The sequence below is a fragment of the Hyalella azteca genome, unplaced genomic scaffold (genome assembly GCF_000764305.2).
Source record: "Hyalella azteca isolate HAZT.00-mixed unplaced genomic scaffold, Hazt_2.0.2 contig9063, whole genome shotgun sequence".
In the NCBI taxonomy this organism is placed as follows: Eukaryota; Metazoa; Arthropoda; class Malacostraca; order Amphipoda; family Hyalellidae; genus Hyalella; species Hyalella azteca.
In genome coordinates this window covers 15196-34278 of record NW_025939142.1, presented here as the reverse complement: position 1 = coordinate 34278, position 19083 = coordinate 15196, and the positions used below count along the sequence as shown (strand labels likewise).

General features: G+C 37.2%; 2 protein-coding genes across 2 annotated transcripts; one reads left to right on the top strand and one right to left on the bottom strand.

Annotated features, from left to right (window-relative positions):
- Positions 1-121: 121 nt before the first annotated feature.
- On the top strand, positions 122-5883 carry LOC108672801 (AH receptor-interacting protein-like). Its single transcript, XM_018160545.1, has 4 exons — positions 122-210; positions 757-957; positions 3417-3559; positions 4019-5883. Exons 1-4 carry the CDS (start codon positions 122-124, stop codon positions 4654-4656), a joined length of 1071 nt encoding a protein of 356 aa, XP_018016034.1. The 3' UTR covers positions 4657-5883.
- A 1149-nt stretch (positions 5884-7032) lies between these two features.
- LOC108672800 (proteasomal ubiquitin receptor ADRM1-like) lies at positions 7033-18331 on the bottom strand. Its single transcript, XM_018160544.2, is given in 11 exon segments — positions 7033-7503; positions 7749-7871; positions 9622-9700; positions 9703-9787; positions 10007-10119; positions 10811-10973; positions 14094-14153; positions 14436-14445; positions 14736-14852; positions 16650-16781; positions 18142-18331. Coding segments are annotated over 11 exon segments (1041 nt in total). The 5' UTR covers positions 18205-18331; the 3' UTR covers positions 7033-7407.
- Positions 18332-19083: the final 752 nt, after the last annotated feature.

Here is a 19083-nt window from a genome sequence, read left to right as displayed (position 1 = left end):
GGTAAATAGCTATGAATGGACCGTCTATTCATTCAATTGGCCTGATTTGATTTTTGCTTGATTGAATTTCATGGATGAAAATGAGTGACGGTGATGGGTTGCAGTAGTAGAACGTGTGTTGATGCTGGAAGACGTCATCTGCCAGTCGAACGTGAGCAAATGTAATGATGCTGATAATTATCTGCTAGTGGAATTGGAGGAGTGTTACCGGTATGTTTAATGACGCTGATACCTGTAGCCACATCTGCTGGTAGAATGGGAGTATATATGAATGGGTATAGTAAACATTTTGGAGCAAAGTGTAAACACAACGGGTATCAAAGGACATAGGTTAATTTCCTGTGATACTTCCTGTCACTATGTAGTTAATACTTCCTTACATCATGTAAATATTTTTGGCTTCATTAAAGCCACTAATTTCAGATATTGGCACTGAGTAGGTAGTGAGTACCTACTAGTAGGTAAAAAATTTTTTTAACCACCTACATTGTTTGTGTTTACCCTAACTATTTGGAAAATAAATGAAGTTTTATGCACTTTCAGCAAAACTCTTCAATTTCACTATACCAGAGGATTTACTAACTGTGAAAGGCCAATGTTAATTAGTCAGATTTGTAAAGTTCTTAGCAACTCCAGTTTTATTTTATCTAATAGTGGTTGTTTCGGACAAATCTTGAGGTGTCAGACCCTGATGCTAAGATAAATTAGTCTGACTTGTACAGTTCAACAACTTTATTATGATTCTATCTAATCCAGAGTATTTCGGACAGAGTTGGTGAAGGTGGAACTCCCGGGAAGCTACGAGAAGCAGTTCTGGGAGATGACGGACGATGAGCGGCGTGAGAGCGTCTCGCTGCTTAGGCAGCAGGGCAACAAGCTCTTCAATAACAAGCGGCCTGCCGAGGCCGGACTCAAGTACAAGGAAGCCATCGCCAGGCTCGATAATCTGATGCTCAGGTGATTCAATAAGTCAGGAAGTGAAGCTACTTGTAGCGAATGGCACCATTGTAGACACTAAAAATATTTGTCAAGCTATCTCTTTGTACAGTCATGCTAACACATACTTGAATTAGTACTGTTTTTACCTATGAGGTATTTTAAGTATTTGGTATGCGGTCATTCGTCTTTTGTGAGCTAATTTTTTGTTTCCTGCATCTTTTGCGTTTCGGTTTATGATTGCTGGTACTTGAATGCTATTTTTGTTATTTTTCTTCGGCTATTTTCGCCACTCCGACTTTTGTCGTGCATATTTTTCTTTTCTTCCGGAGTATTCAATGTAATGAATCAAACACTATTTATTTCATTGAATTTACCCGTTTCGTGCCACATTTTTGTACATTTAAGAGGATCGTCTCGGTCTCATAAAAACTATTTTATTTACGAACAGATCAATTTTAAACTTAATATACACATATGCAAAACAGAAATCTAAGACTTTTTGTACGTGTGATTTTTTTTAAATTACAGAAAATGTGACATTCATAGAATACCGACGGAAAAAAGAGGCCTTTTCAAAGTCTATCTTCTCATTCAATTAACGTGCTACAACATCGAGATACATATCATTCGATTCGTAAATACCCATATCTAGTAATTCGTCATAGCTTTTTCCAAATTCTTGGTTGTGTGGATGGGGGGATTTTTCTTCGGTTTTTAGATATTTGCCCTACTCCCCTTTCCTTGTTGCAGAATATAATCCAAACTATAAAGAAATTACAAAAAAGCTACGACCATTCTCTAGTTCTTTTTTTTACAAATCGAATTGTATATCTCTCAATGATGTAGCTTGAAAATCATAGAAGGAGATAAATTTTTAAGATGCCGTATTATGGAGATTTAATTGTTCAGGGCTGTCAAATAAGTGAAGTTAATTGAAAAAAAAAGAAGAATATGCCAAAAAAATTCTTGATATGGTAGCCCATGCTTTCCCATTGCCTATTATTTGCATTTAAGGTACCTACCAGCACGCGTCTTTACTCTGTAGACTTATTTTTGTCCAGTTTAACGTGTATAAAAAGCTATAAATGGGACTTTATTATATTTATATATATATAAAATTTTCATTTTATCAAAGTTCAAAACGGCCTAACGCAAAAACATTGCATGTACATCCGTGATATTTGTTTTCTTGAAAGCGCATCGTTTGTAGCTTTCGAACGAGTGCAAACACTTTGTAATCAACGCAAATAACGATCTATAAATACTATTTTAAAATGAAAATTAAATTAAAATTAAATGAAATGAAATAGTAGCTTTGTTGAATGCGTCTTGTTTGTAGCTTTCAAACGAGTGCAAACAATCTGCAATTAAGGAGAGTAATGATCTACCTATATATGCAGATTTAATATAAAGAAATCCTTGTACATATTGTTAACATATATGTTCATTTTATATATTTTTAAAACTTCTGTACGCGAAAACTGAGCACGACGCACGTACAAGCGGTTTGCTGCGTTAGACGCGCCTTTTCAGCACCTACAAAATGAGCCAAGAAAACGGAAAAGCTGAAATTTTCGATTTTTGAGTTTTGACCGAGATGCTCCCCTTAACGTTTGTGATTCGATATATTTTTGCAGCTGAATTCCGAGTGATGAAACTTGATAGAGCACTAATGAAGTGGAGGAACTAGTGAAGCACTAGTGAAAAAGGTTAGGGGGAATATACAGTGGGGGGAAATAAATATTCGTACACTTGAAAAATCGTATTTTAATGTATGTAAGTACACAAACTTAACAGGAAAAGTGATTTAAATTATGTATAGAGACGCATAGTATTCAAAAATACTATCAAAAGAAATTAAATCTCAATGCAACAAAAAACANGGGAAGAAACATGGCGGAATTCTTTGCCAGACCAATTTTCGTTTCTGTTCAACTATTTCTCTAACGTATGTTACTGTTTACCTGACTCATTTATACATTAACTTTTGTGCCATCATCTATTTGTTAAGTTTGCTTAAAATCTATGTTCAAATGCTGCATTTCATTTACTTTTAAACTATCTTGCCTGTGTTTTCAACTGCTTTTAAGCTAGCCATCTTTTATTCCATTAGCTGGTAATTTATCCTTTCGTTTGCCATCATCTATTTCTGCGTACTGGTTATTCGAGGCCATCTGCCCTTTGTTTGTGACAAATAATTTTTGACGTAAGAAAATTTGTTTTCTAGTTCTTGTATCTTATACGTTATTTATTTTATCTTATCTCCCGAGATTTTTATCTTATTGGTTGTGCTTTTCTTACTCTCTGTGCGAAATAAATTTGTCTATATTTCTGGTAAGCTCCATTTTCTTTACTCTGTGTTAACTTCATCGTTATTGCCTTGGGGCACCACAAAGCTCATCATATCTATCACCTATCCTATCATCTATAGGATATAAGCATACACAAAGTAAGCTTGTTGTTGCAACTTATTGCAGGGAGAAGCCGGGAGATACGGATTGGGAGGAGCTGAATGTGCAGCGAATGCCTCTTATGCTTAATCTGAGTCAGTGCCAGCTGATAGGAGAGGAGTACTACAGCGTCATCGACCTTTGTACAACTGTGCTGCAGCACCTAAAAGGTGAGTGTGTACAACTGTGCTGCAGCACCTGAAAGGTGAGTGTGTACAACTGTGCTGCAGCACCTGAAAGGTGAGTGTGTACAACTGTGCTGCAGCACCTGAAAGGTGAGTCTGTGCACAACTGCGCTGCAGCACCTGAAAGGTGAGTGTGTACAACTGTGCTGCAGCACCTGAAAGGTGAGTGTGTACAACTGTGCTGCAGCCCCTGAAAGGTGAGTTTGTGCACAAATCTGCTGCTTGCTACTGAGTAAGAACGTAATTCCTGGTGAAGGACTGCAATTAATTCTGTATGAAGTACATATATTATTTGATGTAACGTATTTACGATGCATCTCATGAGCTCCTTTCGAACTATTGATGGCAGAATTTATGGCTTAGTTCTCACTTGCACATTTCTTCCATTTTTCTGCTATTTTCAAGCAGTGAATCTTGTCTATCCATCACTCTGCTCTTCCCCAGATAACCCAAAGGCGCTGTTCCGCCGGGGCAGAGCGTACGCTGCACTGTGTGACGAGCCTAATGCGCAAGCTGATCTCCAGCGCTGCATTGAGGTGGATCCGCTCAGTGAGCCCAGCTGTCGACGCATCCTGGCTAAACTCTCCACTGAAGTTAGAAAGCATAACGAACGAGACAAGAAAATTTATTGTAAGCTATTCAATAGCAACCATGCTGGAGAAGACAGTGCACAGTCCCGCGAGGAAACACTCGACCAAGTGTTACGTGGAAATCAGAAACAAAGCCAAGGAGTCTCCCAGTACCATGGCCAACAAAAAGATGTTCTTAAAATAAAAGAAAAATGTGGATCGGATGTGCATATCTGTAGAAAGGGTGAGAATTTTAAGCAGGATAACCCTAACAATTGCGATAGGGAGATAAAAAAAGATTTTGATAAAAAAGATGAAAAATTTAATGCAGAAGATGAAGGTCGAGTGAGTTCCAGGATGAGTAAAGAAGAAACTACGACTGAGAAAGTAACATTTAGTGACATGACGGAAACCGACATGGAACTTTCGGCAGTCGAAGCAGAGATGAGTTTCTCTGGGAGCAAAGTCGATGCTAGTAAGGACGAAGATACCGAGAAAGAGTATGTGGTCTAGTGGTGCTATTTTGGCTTCCTGTTTGTGCCTAATATTTTATCAAATGATGCTTCTTGTATATGTTTTTATCGTCATCTGCTGATTACGAGTTATTTTTTATCTTCAAAGTTTATTCTGTGTCTTTTCACATTTTAGCTTTTTTATCTTCAAAGTTTATTCTGTGTCTTTTCACATTTTAGCCTGTACAAGTATTAAATATTTTTTAACACGATTTGTGTACACACATCTAATTTGTCAATCAGTGTCAATAAATTCATTTATTTTTAGCTATAAGAATTTTCAGTTTTTACTCCAGGTTTTAGAACATTGATACGCACATGCCATAATATTAGCTCACAAGTGTTAGCGTTATATATTATTTATCTGGAATGAACCATTTAATGTTGCTGTTCTTAAGATGATTGTTGATAATTAATCGTGAATTTCTAATTTTAAGAAAAAATTGAGTTTTTATATTTTAAAGTTTTAATTTATGATTTTAATAGTGTCCTTCTTGTCAGGACTGTCGCATAACTTTAGTCGAGTTATTCCATGAAATTGAATTTATCATGTGATTATATCTGATTATTTATTTATTTTATTACAGAATTTTTATTGTATTTACAATTTGTCCCTATGCAAGCTCTTTTTTTTAAAGGCATCTCAGTTGTGTAGGCAGGATACTTGCACTTCTCAGTTGTGTAGGCAGGATACTTGCACTTCTCAGTTGTGTAGGCAGGATACTTGCACTTCTCAGTTGTGTAGGCAGGATACTTGCACTTCTCCACTCAGTCTGTTTAATGAGGCTGACGATCGTACCAGCAACCTCTTGCACGGGCATCTCTGTTTCTCTTCATCAATAAATTTTTCAGGTGTTTGAGATTTCAACGCTGTTTCGGTGTTATCAGTTTAAATTCATCTATTATTTGAGTTCCTTCCTTTTTCTAGGTGATCAATTACAAGATTAATTGAAACCGTTTCTGTATCGTAGAGTGAAACTAAAGAGGTTTATTTTTCTGCAACATCGACTATATTGCTAAAGCACCCTTGAATTTTCCTCATCAATTCATTGATTGCATTCGTCATTGCTGTGCCAAAGGATATTAACTTCGCTGCTTAATTCATATTAAGTATGAATGCCATATTATTTTAAATGACTGTCTTCATGATGATGCGTTGCATCGACCATGTTAAACGATTTTAATTGGTAGTTATGAGTTTGTACGTTGTTCATCTTATTCAATGCATTGCAGGTCTAGGTGATCAATTACAAGATTAATTGAAACCGTTGCTGTATCGTAGAGTGAAACTAAAAAGGTTTATTTTGCTGCAACATCGACTATATAAGCACCCTTGAATTTTCCTCATCAATTCATTGATTGCATTCGTCATGTGCTGTGCCAAACGATATCATAAATATTATTCCAACTTCGCTGCTTTATTCATATTAAGTATGAATGCCATGATATTTTGAATGACTGTCTTCATGATGATGCGTTGCATCGACCATGTTAAATGATTTTAATTGGTAGTTATGAGTTGGTACGTTGTTCATCTTATCCAATGCATTGCAGACTGATACCGGTACACGTTATGGTACGCATATACGCATGCCATGGTACGTTATTCCTGATAGCACGCGTTAAATGCGGGGAAGCTGTTACGCCTAAGTTTACGGTCTATCATATTTTATAAGGTAATGCAAGACCACAAATATTCGATTAATTTACGTCAACCATTGTTCGTTACTTCAAAGCACTGGGCCCTAAAAACGTACCGCCGGTCAATTCGATCCTTATGAGCCTGCCTATTCAGCTCGCTGACTTGAAGTGTTAACAGGATGATGCCTCACAAGGTTGCCGTTTCCGTGCGTTCATATAATTAACTGTAACGAAATTCGTTCTGGCGTGCGTGAGGTATTCTTTTGTCTTTTGCCTAATAATAAAAAAAGAGTTACTCGGTAACTACGGGAATAATTACGTTCCTTTCATGAACAATAGATACCCTGGCCGGCGTACTCCTGTAAATTTAGTCCGGCCGTCATGTTGGGGGAAGTTACGACCAAATACATGCGCTGTTAGCAAGTAGAAAGATAGAGCCATTTTTGGATGATGTAGCACTCAATAGCACTGACCTTACTAACTTAATACTAAAACGGTATTTATTTTACGAATGACCGACACTTAATACTAATATTTATGATTATTAGACCTTTTTAGTGCATTCTCTCATTCATAAAAAAAAATGCCCTACTGTGCTCGTCATGTCCGTCCGTCCGTCCGCGACTTCATGTTTTCGTCGAGGAGAAAATGCGCTCTCTGTTATTCACTGCAGTGAGTTATATTTTTTATGGTCTAAGCTTATCATCTCTGCACTGGAAATAAATGAGACACACTGGATCTTTGTAGCTTTTATGCGTATCTCATGCATATATAGTCAGTGCAGGCGTCTCACCAAACGAACGAACAAACTAAACATTCCAGATTTTGAATCAATCGCCTGAATTACAGGCATATTTTTTTACTTATGTCAACGATTAGCGATTAATATCAACATTCTAGTTTAATCCAACCTAAAAGTAGTCAAACGGAACAAAACATTGGGCAAAAAAGAATAACGTTTATTAACGTTAATGGCTAAAATTGAAAACGACGAAAATAATCAATATTTCGCTACTAATCAGCGGCCAAAAATTAAATTATGTTACTCGGAACAAGATAAACCCTCGATGAAAATGGAGATACTACTGGGTAGGCATCAAGTGAAGGTGAGTTAGTCAACAGCCATCTTGTCGTCATCGTCATCATCGGTTGTCTTATTATCTTGTTTCTCGCCGCTCCCATCCTCTTTGTTATTCTTGCCAAGAGCCTGAAAAAAAATGATATTCATAAAACTGCACTACTCACGGGATGTTGCAAGTTTGACGTCGAGTTCAATTTTTTTGAACTTTTCACTTTCTTGCATGGAAAGTTCACCTTTGATTCTATAGTTTCAAAGTTATTCAATAATCTTAGAGTCATTCTGAACCAATTTGTTCATTGCACTTGATTCCTCATGAAAGCTTTAGTATGAAGAAATAAGCATTACACGTCAGCGGCCAGACAATCACTGACCAGGATGAAGGCTTCCATGTCGGCCGCGACGGCGGCGACCACGGCCTCGTCCCCGAGACCGAACTGCTTGACGAGCGGCCCCAGCTGCCCCGACTGCAGCGCGTGCGAGAACACGCTCACCGCCTGCCGCCACAGCACAGAGATCAGTGTCATGTAGATGTGAGATAGTGACATTGATGCAAAACGTCACTACCATTAATGTGATATAGTGATATAGATGCAAAATGTCACTGCCGCCACAACACAGAGATCAGTGTCATGTAGATGTGAGATAGTGACATTGATGCAAATGTCACTACCATTATTGTGATATAGTGACATTGATGAAAAATGTCACTACTCATTAATGTGAGATAGTGACATTGATGCAAAAATGTCACTTCCATTATTGTGATATAGTGACATTGATGCAAAATGTCACTACCCATTAATGTGAGATAGTGATATTAATGAAAAATGTCACTACTCATTAATGTGAGATAGTGATATTGATGCAAATGTCACTACCATTAATGTGATTTAGTGACATTGATGCAAAATGTCACTATCAATTAGTTTAGTGGCCACATGTTTACTAGCGCTTCAGCTATCTCGCACCGGAAGTCAAGATGAATATCACCAAAGAGGTGGAAGGTCTCAGTTATTGAAAGTTTCTCTAAGCACAAATTGTTCATCACCCACAAGGGGCGGAAGGTCTCAGATGTCCAGCCCGCTGAAGCTGGCTCGAAGGAAGCAGCGTTAGCATCTCAAAAAGACGAAGTGACAAGGAGGGACAGGTGAAAAGCAACATAAACGAAGACACTCGAACAAGAGGTCGCTTACACGGGACGTCGGCCGCCCGCACGAGAGAGACAGAGAAGGGAAATGTAAGGAATCCTACCTACATAATAACTTAAACCCACAACTGAGACCTGCAGTCAGACACCTCGAGCTCGGTGGTGGGGCGCTCAGGAACAATCCCCCTAGGAGCGCGAACTACCATAGGCCTTCTGACGAGCACAGACACGCGTCAGAAGTCCCCCCCCGGAGGGGTTCACTACCAATAAATGTGAGATAGTGACATCGATGCAAAAACTACTGGCCAATAATAAAGAGAACACTAGTTTGTTAGAACACGCTCACCGCCTGCTGTCGTAGCTAGAGTATTTATCACCAATTAATGTAAATTTTAGATGAAATAGATAATGCTACGCAGCTACAAGAGCTATAGAACTGCCAATCACTGATGACAGCGCCCACTTACAATTTGCCATCATAAGAGGGAACTAGTACTAGTTTCGGTAAAAGCGAAAGTATATAATAATAATTATGTTGACATGCAAAAATATGTAATAAATATGAAGCCACAAATCGGTGAAATAAGTAGTGTTCAATATTAAACGAATACTACTACTCATTTAAAACAAACTATTAAACCCCATTAAACGAATGGGAACGCGCCCACGGCTACTCGGGTCTTGAGGCAGTACGCAACGAAGGGGAAATTCGAGATGAATGGCAAATGATGTGAAAACTTCTAACACATAATTAGCGAACTACTGGTTGATGAGTGAGAACAAGCCCTGCGCCCGTGTGCACGCGCTATGGTAACTCATCAGGCATGAACATTGCTTGTATAGGAAGAAAAATATTACATAAACAAGTTAACAAAATTGAACATATACGTACTATTATAAGTATTATTTCCATTTCATAAGAAGTCTGAAAGCTCGGTTTCAATCCCGGTAAGAATAGCAGAGTTCATACAAGATAACGGAATGGAAGAAATATCCATGTTGGATTGATGCAGTGTACCGGTGGTCACGTAGCTCCTACAAGTTTAGATGCAATGAATAACAAACACAAAAATATATATATACACACGAGCGCTGACCTGCTTGAACTGCGGTGATGTAACGGTGCCTCTGAGCTGGTCAGCGGGGGGAAGGGGGTCGGAAGTGGGGGGAAGGAGGGTTTCTTAAGGTCCGCCAGTTGTATTGGCCCTTGTTTGTCACTGGAAGAGGAAGAAGCTGCAGCAGGTGACGACTCTCCGCCAGTTCCTGCAACGTAAATATCTCGTCACATAAATAAAATAATGTCAAAACACAAAAATAAACATTAATTCTAGTATAATAGGGTTTCCACTAATGAAATCTTACAAATGCTGAATGACTGGGTTTACAGATTATACTTGGTAACAGGCGAGCAACTACAACAGGGATACTAGCCTGCCCATCTAGTCCATTAAATTTAATCCAAATTGCACGAGGGCGATGAACCTTGGCCCGCAGAGGAGGCGGTGGTGGTGGCTGGTGGTGGAGTGGTGGCTGTTGTGGGGGTGGAGGCAGTCGTGGGGGTCACCGAAGTGGTGTTACTGCTGCGACTGCCAGAACTGTTCATATATGAAATGCAAATAAATGTATATGTACCGATAAAATTATTTATTCTGTCAATTGATTCACGCATTGCCTCTGACTTCACACAAGTGTGCAAAATTTCAGATCAATTGGACAGGTAAAAGTGTGTCAAATATCAGTTATAAGATTTGTAGCCGACAAAAGCATTTTTAAAATTTTTTTAATATTGAAAAAAGTTTTTTTTTAATTTTTAAAATAATTTATTTTGTCATTTGATTCATGCATTGTCTCCAACTTTACGCAAGTGTGCAAAATTTCAGATCGATAGGATAAGTAGAAGTGTGTTAAATTTCCATTATAAGATTTGTAGCAGACAGACAAACAGACAAACAAGAAGCGAAGTTAAAGAGAAGTGTTGTAATAACAACATAGCCATTTTGCGTTTTCATTTGAAGGTTTCTACCTAGAATAGTTCTATAATTTGATCCGGGTTATTTTGATTCAATTATTTGGCTGAGTATTCAAAATAACCAAGATATAATTGTTAGAGCAGTTCTGGGCCCATACTTTAAAAACTCGCTAAGTGAACGTAGGTACTTACGCTCTATTTTCTTGTATATGATTGGTGGATTTTGCTTGAAAGGCCGTCAATGATTGGCTGATGAACTTACGATCTATTAACTTTTTTGAAAGTATGGGCGCTGGTCTCATATTAACGGTACTCACGTGGGCGCGACCAGGGAGCTGAGGTTCGGCACGCCGCTGCCCAGGATTTGCATGAGCTGTTGCTGGGAAATGTTGCCGATGATGTTGGCCAGATCAGCGTCGCGTAGGTTGTTAAGCATGTTGCTGCTACCTGAACCACCACCCCCGCTGCTCACACCACCACCTGCAGCATGTAAGTTATCATGCACCGATAAATGATAAGATTGTATCATGTACCGATAAATGATAAGGTTGTATTTATCATGCACCGACAAATGATGTTCATGCTGGCAAGCTCAACTTGTACATTGAGTAATGCTTATACCTTGTACCATCAACAAGACCCAACATAGAAACTTTCTAGTCTATTTGGATCTCAGCCCATATTTAGTTCTTTGTAATGTCCAGTGCCAAATCCACCCCAAAAAATATATAAGTTGTGATTTTTTCAATGACTCGCTTCCTGCTTTCCATTATTAATCAGTGGGGAGCTCTGCCCAAAATAAAGGTGCTCCTCAAATGAATTAACGGTTTATCAAAATTATTTTTTCTTGACCAAGCTCTTATAATACCATTTCAGAGCCTCTTGAGCTCGTTCATTGGATCTGTACAAGCGAAATCTCAAGTTCATTGAGGATAGGTTTTAGAAATACAGGTAGCACAAGATGAGTTACTGGTCTAATATTTATTTCAGGTATAATCTTTAACACATTCATACATGTGGCTGAACATTTTATCACTATAGCACAGCAATGACTGTGGTGCATTCACGGTTCATTTGTAAGCAGAAAAAAAAAAACAGCCGAGAAATTGTGATATATAGGATGATTTCCATTTATAATAATAGAAATTGGCACTTAATAATCATTCATCTACGAAAGGCATATCATTAATCGCCAAATTTTCTAACTAACTTTCAAATGAAAATTCTTTAATTATGCTAAGTTTCATAGACAAATGGCTTGCTGCAGCTGAGCATTGATTATTGGTGAGATCGGCTCGCTCAGCCATCCAAGCTGACATATAGCATGACTGAAAAAATTTCCAGTCAATCTTGTCAAAAGTGTTGTGCTAGTGAATTGTAATGCTATAGAATTTATGGTTTGTGGTACTTTACAGTCCACAGTAACAAAAATCACCGGAGATGCTGGCCCAGAAACATTGACAATCAAGACGTGTGAGGTGAGACAAAGTTATTTCAAACGAGTCTTGCGTAATGTCAGGGCTGAAGCTTTTGCCGTCATTGCTGTTCTCCGTGAGTTTTTCAACCAACACGAGATCTAGGAATTAAACTATGCATTTGACACTACGAATTTCTGAACCAAATTCTATTGCAGATTAGAGAATCAATTCGATGAATGGGTTAGGTTGCAGGAGGAATCGTTTAAAACCAATGACTGGATATACAGTTAAAATTTATAAGGCTCATGTATAGTAATTTTTCAACAATTGCCTGATGACCATACTAATCATTTAACCAGATATATAACAATTGAAAGTTTATGTATATATAGAACGGCTTTGCGGTCTGGACTAAGTTGCGGTCTGACGGGCACAGACTCCTAAGCAAGTGTAAGGCAACAAAACCAGGAAATTATTTTCAAGCCGAGTACGGACGGACATCGCACGATGTTCAATACTAAAACTCTGACTATGATCGCGAACATCTTTTTTGTATGATGAAGCGAAGTGCTCGGATGGCCTACATGGCAATGGTGTACATGGCTACAGCAGAGCAGGGGAGACAATACTAGAAAAACAAGAATTGTGAAATGAAACAAGACGCTGACAGGAATGAGCGCACATGAAAAAAAAACGACGAAGGTTGGTTAATGCAGAATGACAAGTTATTTTCGGAAGGATAATACGGTATCCAGGGCTTCAGCATATAATTAATCGCAGGCTAGCGACCCGAATAAAACATTTTTATAAGCTGCCATTGCACAGACGGAACGATTAGCATTAGATCTAAAATTATCGTGCACAGCAAAGTTGCCAGTCATGTAGCCGTGAACAACACTGCAGAGACAGAACTGGAAGTCATTGTAGGTTCAGTATCGAAAAATGAAGAACCTAATGAAATGTATTAAGTAATTTTTCTGGCTACAGCACCAAGTTGCCAGAAGACAAAAGACGGTACCGCCTTGGCAAACACTGAGTGATGGACAATTTAACTGCAGGATAATAAGGATGAACTGCAGGATGAACTGACATAAAATTCAAGATATTTTCTCCTTAGATAACTGAAGTATTGCTTTGATAGCTGAAATTATACCTTGTATTAAAAAAAACATCAAAATTTTTGGCTATGAAAATGGTACAACATAATGAGGACATAACTGATGAATAAAGATTAACACGAAGTTTCCAAAGTTAGCTGCGAATGCTATAAAATTGTGCATTGGTTTTTGTTTCAAATTGCCTGCGTTTACAGGGCAAGGTATTAAGAAGTACAATTAGGATTTAATTTGCAAGGTTCATCCCAGCTTTCTAGTCTATTTGGATTAGGATACACCAGCAACTCAGCGTCAACGTTACGAGACTCCCCGGTTTCTTTGGTAAACAAGACGTTACGATTTCATCCTTTATTATAATTATTAAGTAGAGCATTTAAGAAAAAAATATAAACTTGGATACAGTGTCCACACTGAAGAGAATTTTTTATTTTCATTGCCAAGAAAGCAGTTCAAGAAGGAAAATAAAGAATAAAAATCTAAAATTTCCAACAGGATTCAAAATCAGTCGAGTGCATTTGGCCGTGGAGCTGCAGACGGAAAGACGCGACGCTTCATTGAGGCTGAAAACTTTATTGTCAACTGCAATTGTTCTTCTACGCAGCAGTGACACGATTGTTCACTTATTTCCAAGTTAGAGGAAATAAAAATTAAAATCGAGAAATTAAAGCATGATAAGAAACACTAAATGAAATTTTGAATAACAAGCGATTATATACATATTCAAGACTATATTTAAGGTTAGGACTTTCTTCTAGATTTAAGATTTTTTCAGCAAAAAAAGGTGAAGTATAATAATTATACTGTACATTAATGTAACAAAATAAAAGATAACAGAAATGAATGAAAGCATTTATAACAGTATAAAGCAAGCATATTTCTATAAGAATCTAGTCATGTGCCCACCAGAGCATATTTTATATATGAATTTACTTTATGGTACTGTACATGAATATTTATATGAATATTTTTACTTTATATGAATATTTCTATATGAATTTCTTATGAATTTATGCATATTTCTATACGAATTCAAGCATATTTCTATATGAATCTTGTCATGTGCCCACCAGAGCGCGAGGACGCTGAGTGGGAGCCAGGGGTGGGGGGGTTGTTGAGANTATTGGGCCCTGCCAATGAGGAGGCACGTGAGAAAACTTATTGGGTCCAGCCAATCAGGAAGCACGTGATCAAACTTATTGGGTCCTGCCAATCAGGAGGAAAGTGAGCAAACTTATTGGGTCCTGCCAATCAGGAGGCACGTGAGCAAACTTATTGCGTCCTGCCAATCAGGAGGCACGTGAGCAAATTAACGTCTGAGTCCCAGCAAATGGCTTGCTAGGACTCAAGAGATACAAGAGCGACTGGTCTAAATACAGAGGTCTTTTTCACTCTTTTGTGGGCATCCTGACAAAGTTTGTCCTGGCAAAATGGCATATCAGTGCTACGTCTACTCCATACTTGTGTTTTGGGTAAAGAATGTTAGTCCCTAATTGGACAATATGACACATAAACTCTTCTTAGTGTTTGTAATCTCGATAAGGAAATGAGATAAGCTATTGGGAGTGGCATCCAAGATGCATTCATCCCTCCAAAAGTATGAATAGATTGTACATACAACCAGTGACTTTCCTCAATAAAAAGATTTAGCACAAGTCACCAATTAGTCCATGTTGTGTAAAATTAAAATATAATAAAGATTTATCCTTTACCTGCATCCAGAAGAAAATGCGTCGGTTGGTGGACCGAAATCTGAGGACATAAACGCGCCCAGTCGTGCAGGCGCTGCATCGCCGGTAATCAACATCATCAGGGAAGATAATCAGGTCCTGCAATGGTTGAAGCCTTTACTCACGGAACAGTATTGAAAATATTATTGTATATTTTATATAAATTTATACATACTCTGAGAACAACCATGTTTATACATACTCACAGAACAGTGTAATAAATATATAAGTATATTTGTCTCTGAGAGCAACCATGTTGGGAACATGGGTTAAGTGACAGAAAAATTACAAAATGAAGAACTATCTCAAGCTCAATAAGACGAATTTGTCAACAAGGATCTTCTCATGGATGTTTATACATTCTTTATAATTTGATAACCATCATGAAACATAATGGTGTCCTAATAGTAAATGCACACAATTATTAAAACAATGAATATTAGGCTGAAAGACAACTAATTGAAGATATTTTTAATTAAATCTCATCCAATTAAGCAATAAGGAATTCATCTATTTATTTGTGAATCAGTTTGACATGTATGAATATTTTTAGAAATTTCATGTGACATATACCTATATAAGCAAGTATTCATAGGATGAAAATTACCTTTTCTCATGATTGCAACATGATCTGCTAATAAACACCAAGACAACAAAAAAGTTTGCTATTTCCCTCAGTGATTTAACAGCACCATGTGTGCAAATAACATTTATTAAGGGGAGCGTCTGGGGTCAAATTTATCTCGGTTATTTACAGACGGATCGATTCGAAATTTGGTACACGTATGTAAAACGGAATTCCAAGATTTTTTATTCCTGTGAATTTTTCGAAAAAATGAAAGAAAACGTGAAATTCATAGAAAAGGGCCATAAAAGGGGTACTTCCGAAAACTTATCTTTTTCCAGGATTTTCAAGGTACAACATCGAAACACATATCATTTGATGCGTAAAGACCATATCTAAAAAAGTGTGTATGCGTTTTTTTTGAAATTCTCATTTTTGTGGGTGTGGGAGAATTTTTGTTAAGTTTTTGATTTTACCCCCCCCCCCTTTTTGCAGAATAAAATCTAAACTATAACGAAATTAGAAAAACGCATACACACTTTTGTAGATATTTTTTTCCCAAATCGAATTGTGTTTGTCTCATTGATGTAGCTTCAAAACTCTAGGAGGAGATAGATTTGCAGTGACAATAAGTCAACTTTTCAGTACCTAGGGCGCGACAAAGTCGCGCGCGCCTCGAAGAAGACATTCAAGGGTGCCAGGTTGCAAGACTAGACGATATTGGAGCTCAATTTCTGTCAAGGATGGTGTGAACGACGGCACGAGAACCATCCCATATGACTGCAGGCAGATAACTGAAGCACAGCGTGTTCAGACTAGCTATTCAAGTGTGATACCGGTAATTTAGGCCTATATTACATGCTAAGGAACTCCACCACCCCTAACCCTTTCGCGATCTGTCGTGAACGCATAAATCAACGTACAGAGATGGTTTTGGTACCGTTAGATGCGTCAGAATGTAAGCTTCAAGATGAGTATAAAAACCGAAAAAGTAAAAATTTTCGATTTTGACCCAGACGCTCCCCTTAAGGTCAAGCACTGAGACCAAGAACTGACCACCAATTAGCTTGTTCAAGTGAGGTATTATATATACTGCATACTAATGAACCAAGACTTTTGTGGGAAGAAAAACCACGCTAGCAAAATCTAAATAAATGACAATGCTGTTATGAACAATACTTTTCAGAGTAACTGTCAGGTTAAACAATAACAATGCAAATTAGCAGGAATTTGACTGAAATAGTTAACAAGAAAATTACAGTCCAACTATTCTCTGCATAATGACTTGCTTAACAGTTTATGGACCATTGATTCATTGAAGTGCATCTTACTTCTTCAACTGAGCCAGTGGTGCGATCCTTCCAACAGAAGTGCATGAGGGAGTCATCTGACTGGTAAATGAACAGCAAGCCCTTCCTCTTGTCAGGATGAACAATTTTGCCTTTGAGGTGCATTTTTCCAGCCTGAAAATAAATTGTAATTTAGCTTGTGAATACGTAATAGACCAAGATGAGAAGTTATATCAATAAGAAAGTTGTCATATGTTTGCAGAAAGAGCAAGTGTGGAAAATAACTGTCAGATGCTGTTTCTGAACATTATCATCCCATCTGAGCAATGTTTATCAAACTTTGATAGGTACAATGCATGAGCATTCCAAAGTGTATGAAACACTTTCAAAGTGTATGAAACACTTTCAAAGTGTATGAAACACTTCCAAAGAATGAATGGATTGTGTGAGCATATGAATAAAATTTTAGTTCAGTTAGTAAGAACTTGTCTCCCTGACATTAATATTTGACACCTAAGAATACTCCATTTCAAAATAGAACAACTCCATAATATCTGATTCGAACTTTAATGTTACAGTTTACAATTATACTGCACAGAAAAGTCAAGCTGATATTAGCTATGAAAAATTAGTACCTCCAAATTATCCACCCATTAGAATTAAAATTCAAGTTTTAATTTGCTTTTCCATTTTACTGGTCAATGATATGGGATTTCACTGAATGTTGTTGGTAATAACTGTACTCGCAGTGTATAGTTATTCAAATCATAGTGTCTAGACATAGACAACATTGCTATGCTTGGTGTCTCCCCATCTAAACCATGCCATAAATTAGGTACACCATATCCAAGACCTCTTGCCATCTTTTGCAAGAGATGCAATATTCAAGCAATAAATGAGTATGAAAGGCCTTTGTTATATTTCATAAAAAATCCAATGCAGCTCGAACTAACCTTAAAATTGTCAGCACTTGAGGCTAATTTAATTAAAAGTGAATGATAAATATTATCACTAACACATGATGTTAGCTGACTGAATAATTCACCCTAGATAGAAAATAAGCTCAAGGCACAACTCAAATTGGATGACACAAAACATTCGAAGCAATAAATGAGCTAATTATATTCAGATTATATTCAATACTAATGCACATGGTTAACAATGTTTTCAAATAATCAACACACATTGTAAATTAATTAAATATTTGATCTTGCATCTTGCTTAACACAGACTTAGCAGAGAAACAATTATTTATAGTAAGAGAAATGTGTGCCATTGTTTTATAACCACTTTTGGTCCCTGAATTTAATATCAGGATGAAATTTTGGATAAATATTTGCTTGCAATATGATAGCAAAAAAATTGCCCAAATTGATTGACCTGCAAATATAAATTGTCTATAACCAAGGATTTATAAAATAGCTGCATAGTAATTTTGCTTGGCAACTTAGAAACAAAAGATTCCTGTAAAATAATCCCTAGCAAACCATTAAGCTTGTCCAAAAAGCACTTAGACTAAAAATAGAGCACTCACTCTGAACTCAACAAGGTTCTTGCTGGAAGCCCTAGCAGCACTGCCAAAAAGAGCAGATGACATGGTGCAAGTCCTTTATTTTCTCTGCAGGGAAAAACTAGCAATTGGAAGACAAGATTAAAATATACATATATTAGTGAAAAAATTAAAAGTTTGAGTTCATTTTTCAACTTACTATTAAACTTTTTAAAACGAGTGGAAACCTGTAACAGAGCCATAACTACAGTCAACCGGGGCTACTCGGGACGATTTTGAATGTTTTTCAATCATAACTTCTTAACATGAAACATTTCATAAACAAGTTTAGCTCATTTAAAAGCTCTTTGCAAGGGCTATCATATGGCTTCTCCAAAAAATTCCATATGCTATTTGTAAGGTGCCAGAAGCAAAAAAAAAAAAAGAATGTCCTGAGTAGCCCCGTCAAATGGGGCTACTCGGGACACTTGGAATAAACCTTCATTTTAAAACATTTGAAGCATGCAGAGTGTACTCATCCATTACTAACAGTACTCTGAAGTCCTCCTCTTTCATTGTAGATGATGTAGAGGTAGAATAAATGGCTACCATTTTTTTTTATTGAGTTATATAAATTCTGCAAATAAAGTTTTCATGCTGACACTTGTCTGCCACTTTTTTTCTAAGCAAAATTTTTCAATACACCAAATATTTTTTTTACTACAGACCTTAGCAGATGTAACTTTTCAAAATAGTTTTTCACCATTTTTTCAGAAATTTTTCAAAGCTAGTACATGTAGTATTTTTGAACTTCCTTTATAGTACTACATAGATAGGAAAAATGTTGATGTTTATGCCACTATATTTAGTTATGCAATATTCCAAATAGTTTTGCTACTAAAACAGTTTTACCTCGTGTCAGAGGACTGTCCCAAGTTACCCCACCCATCCCGAGTAGCCCCGGTTGACGGTATAATTGGACAACTT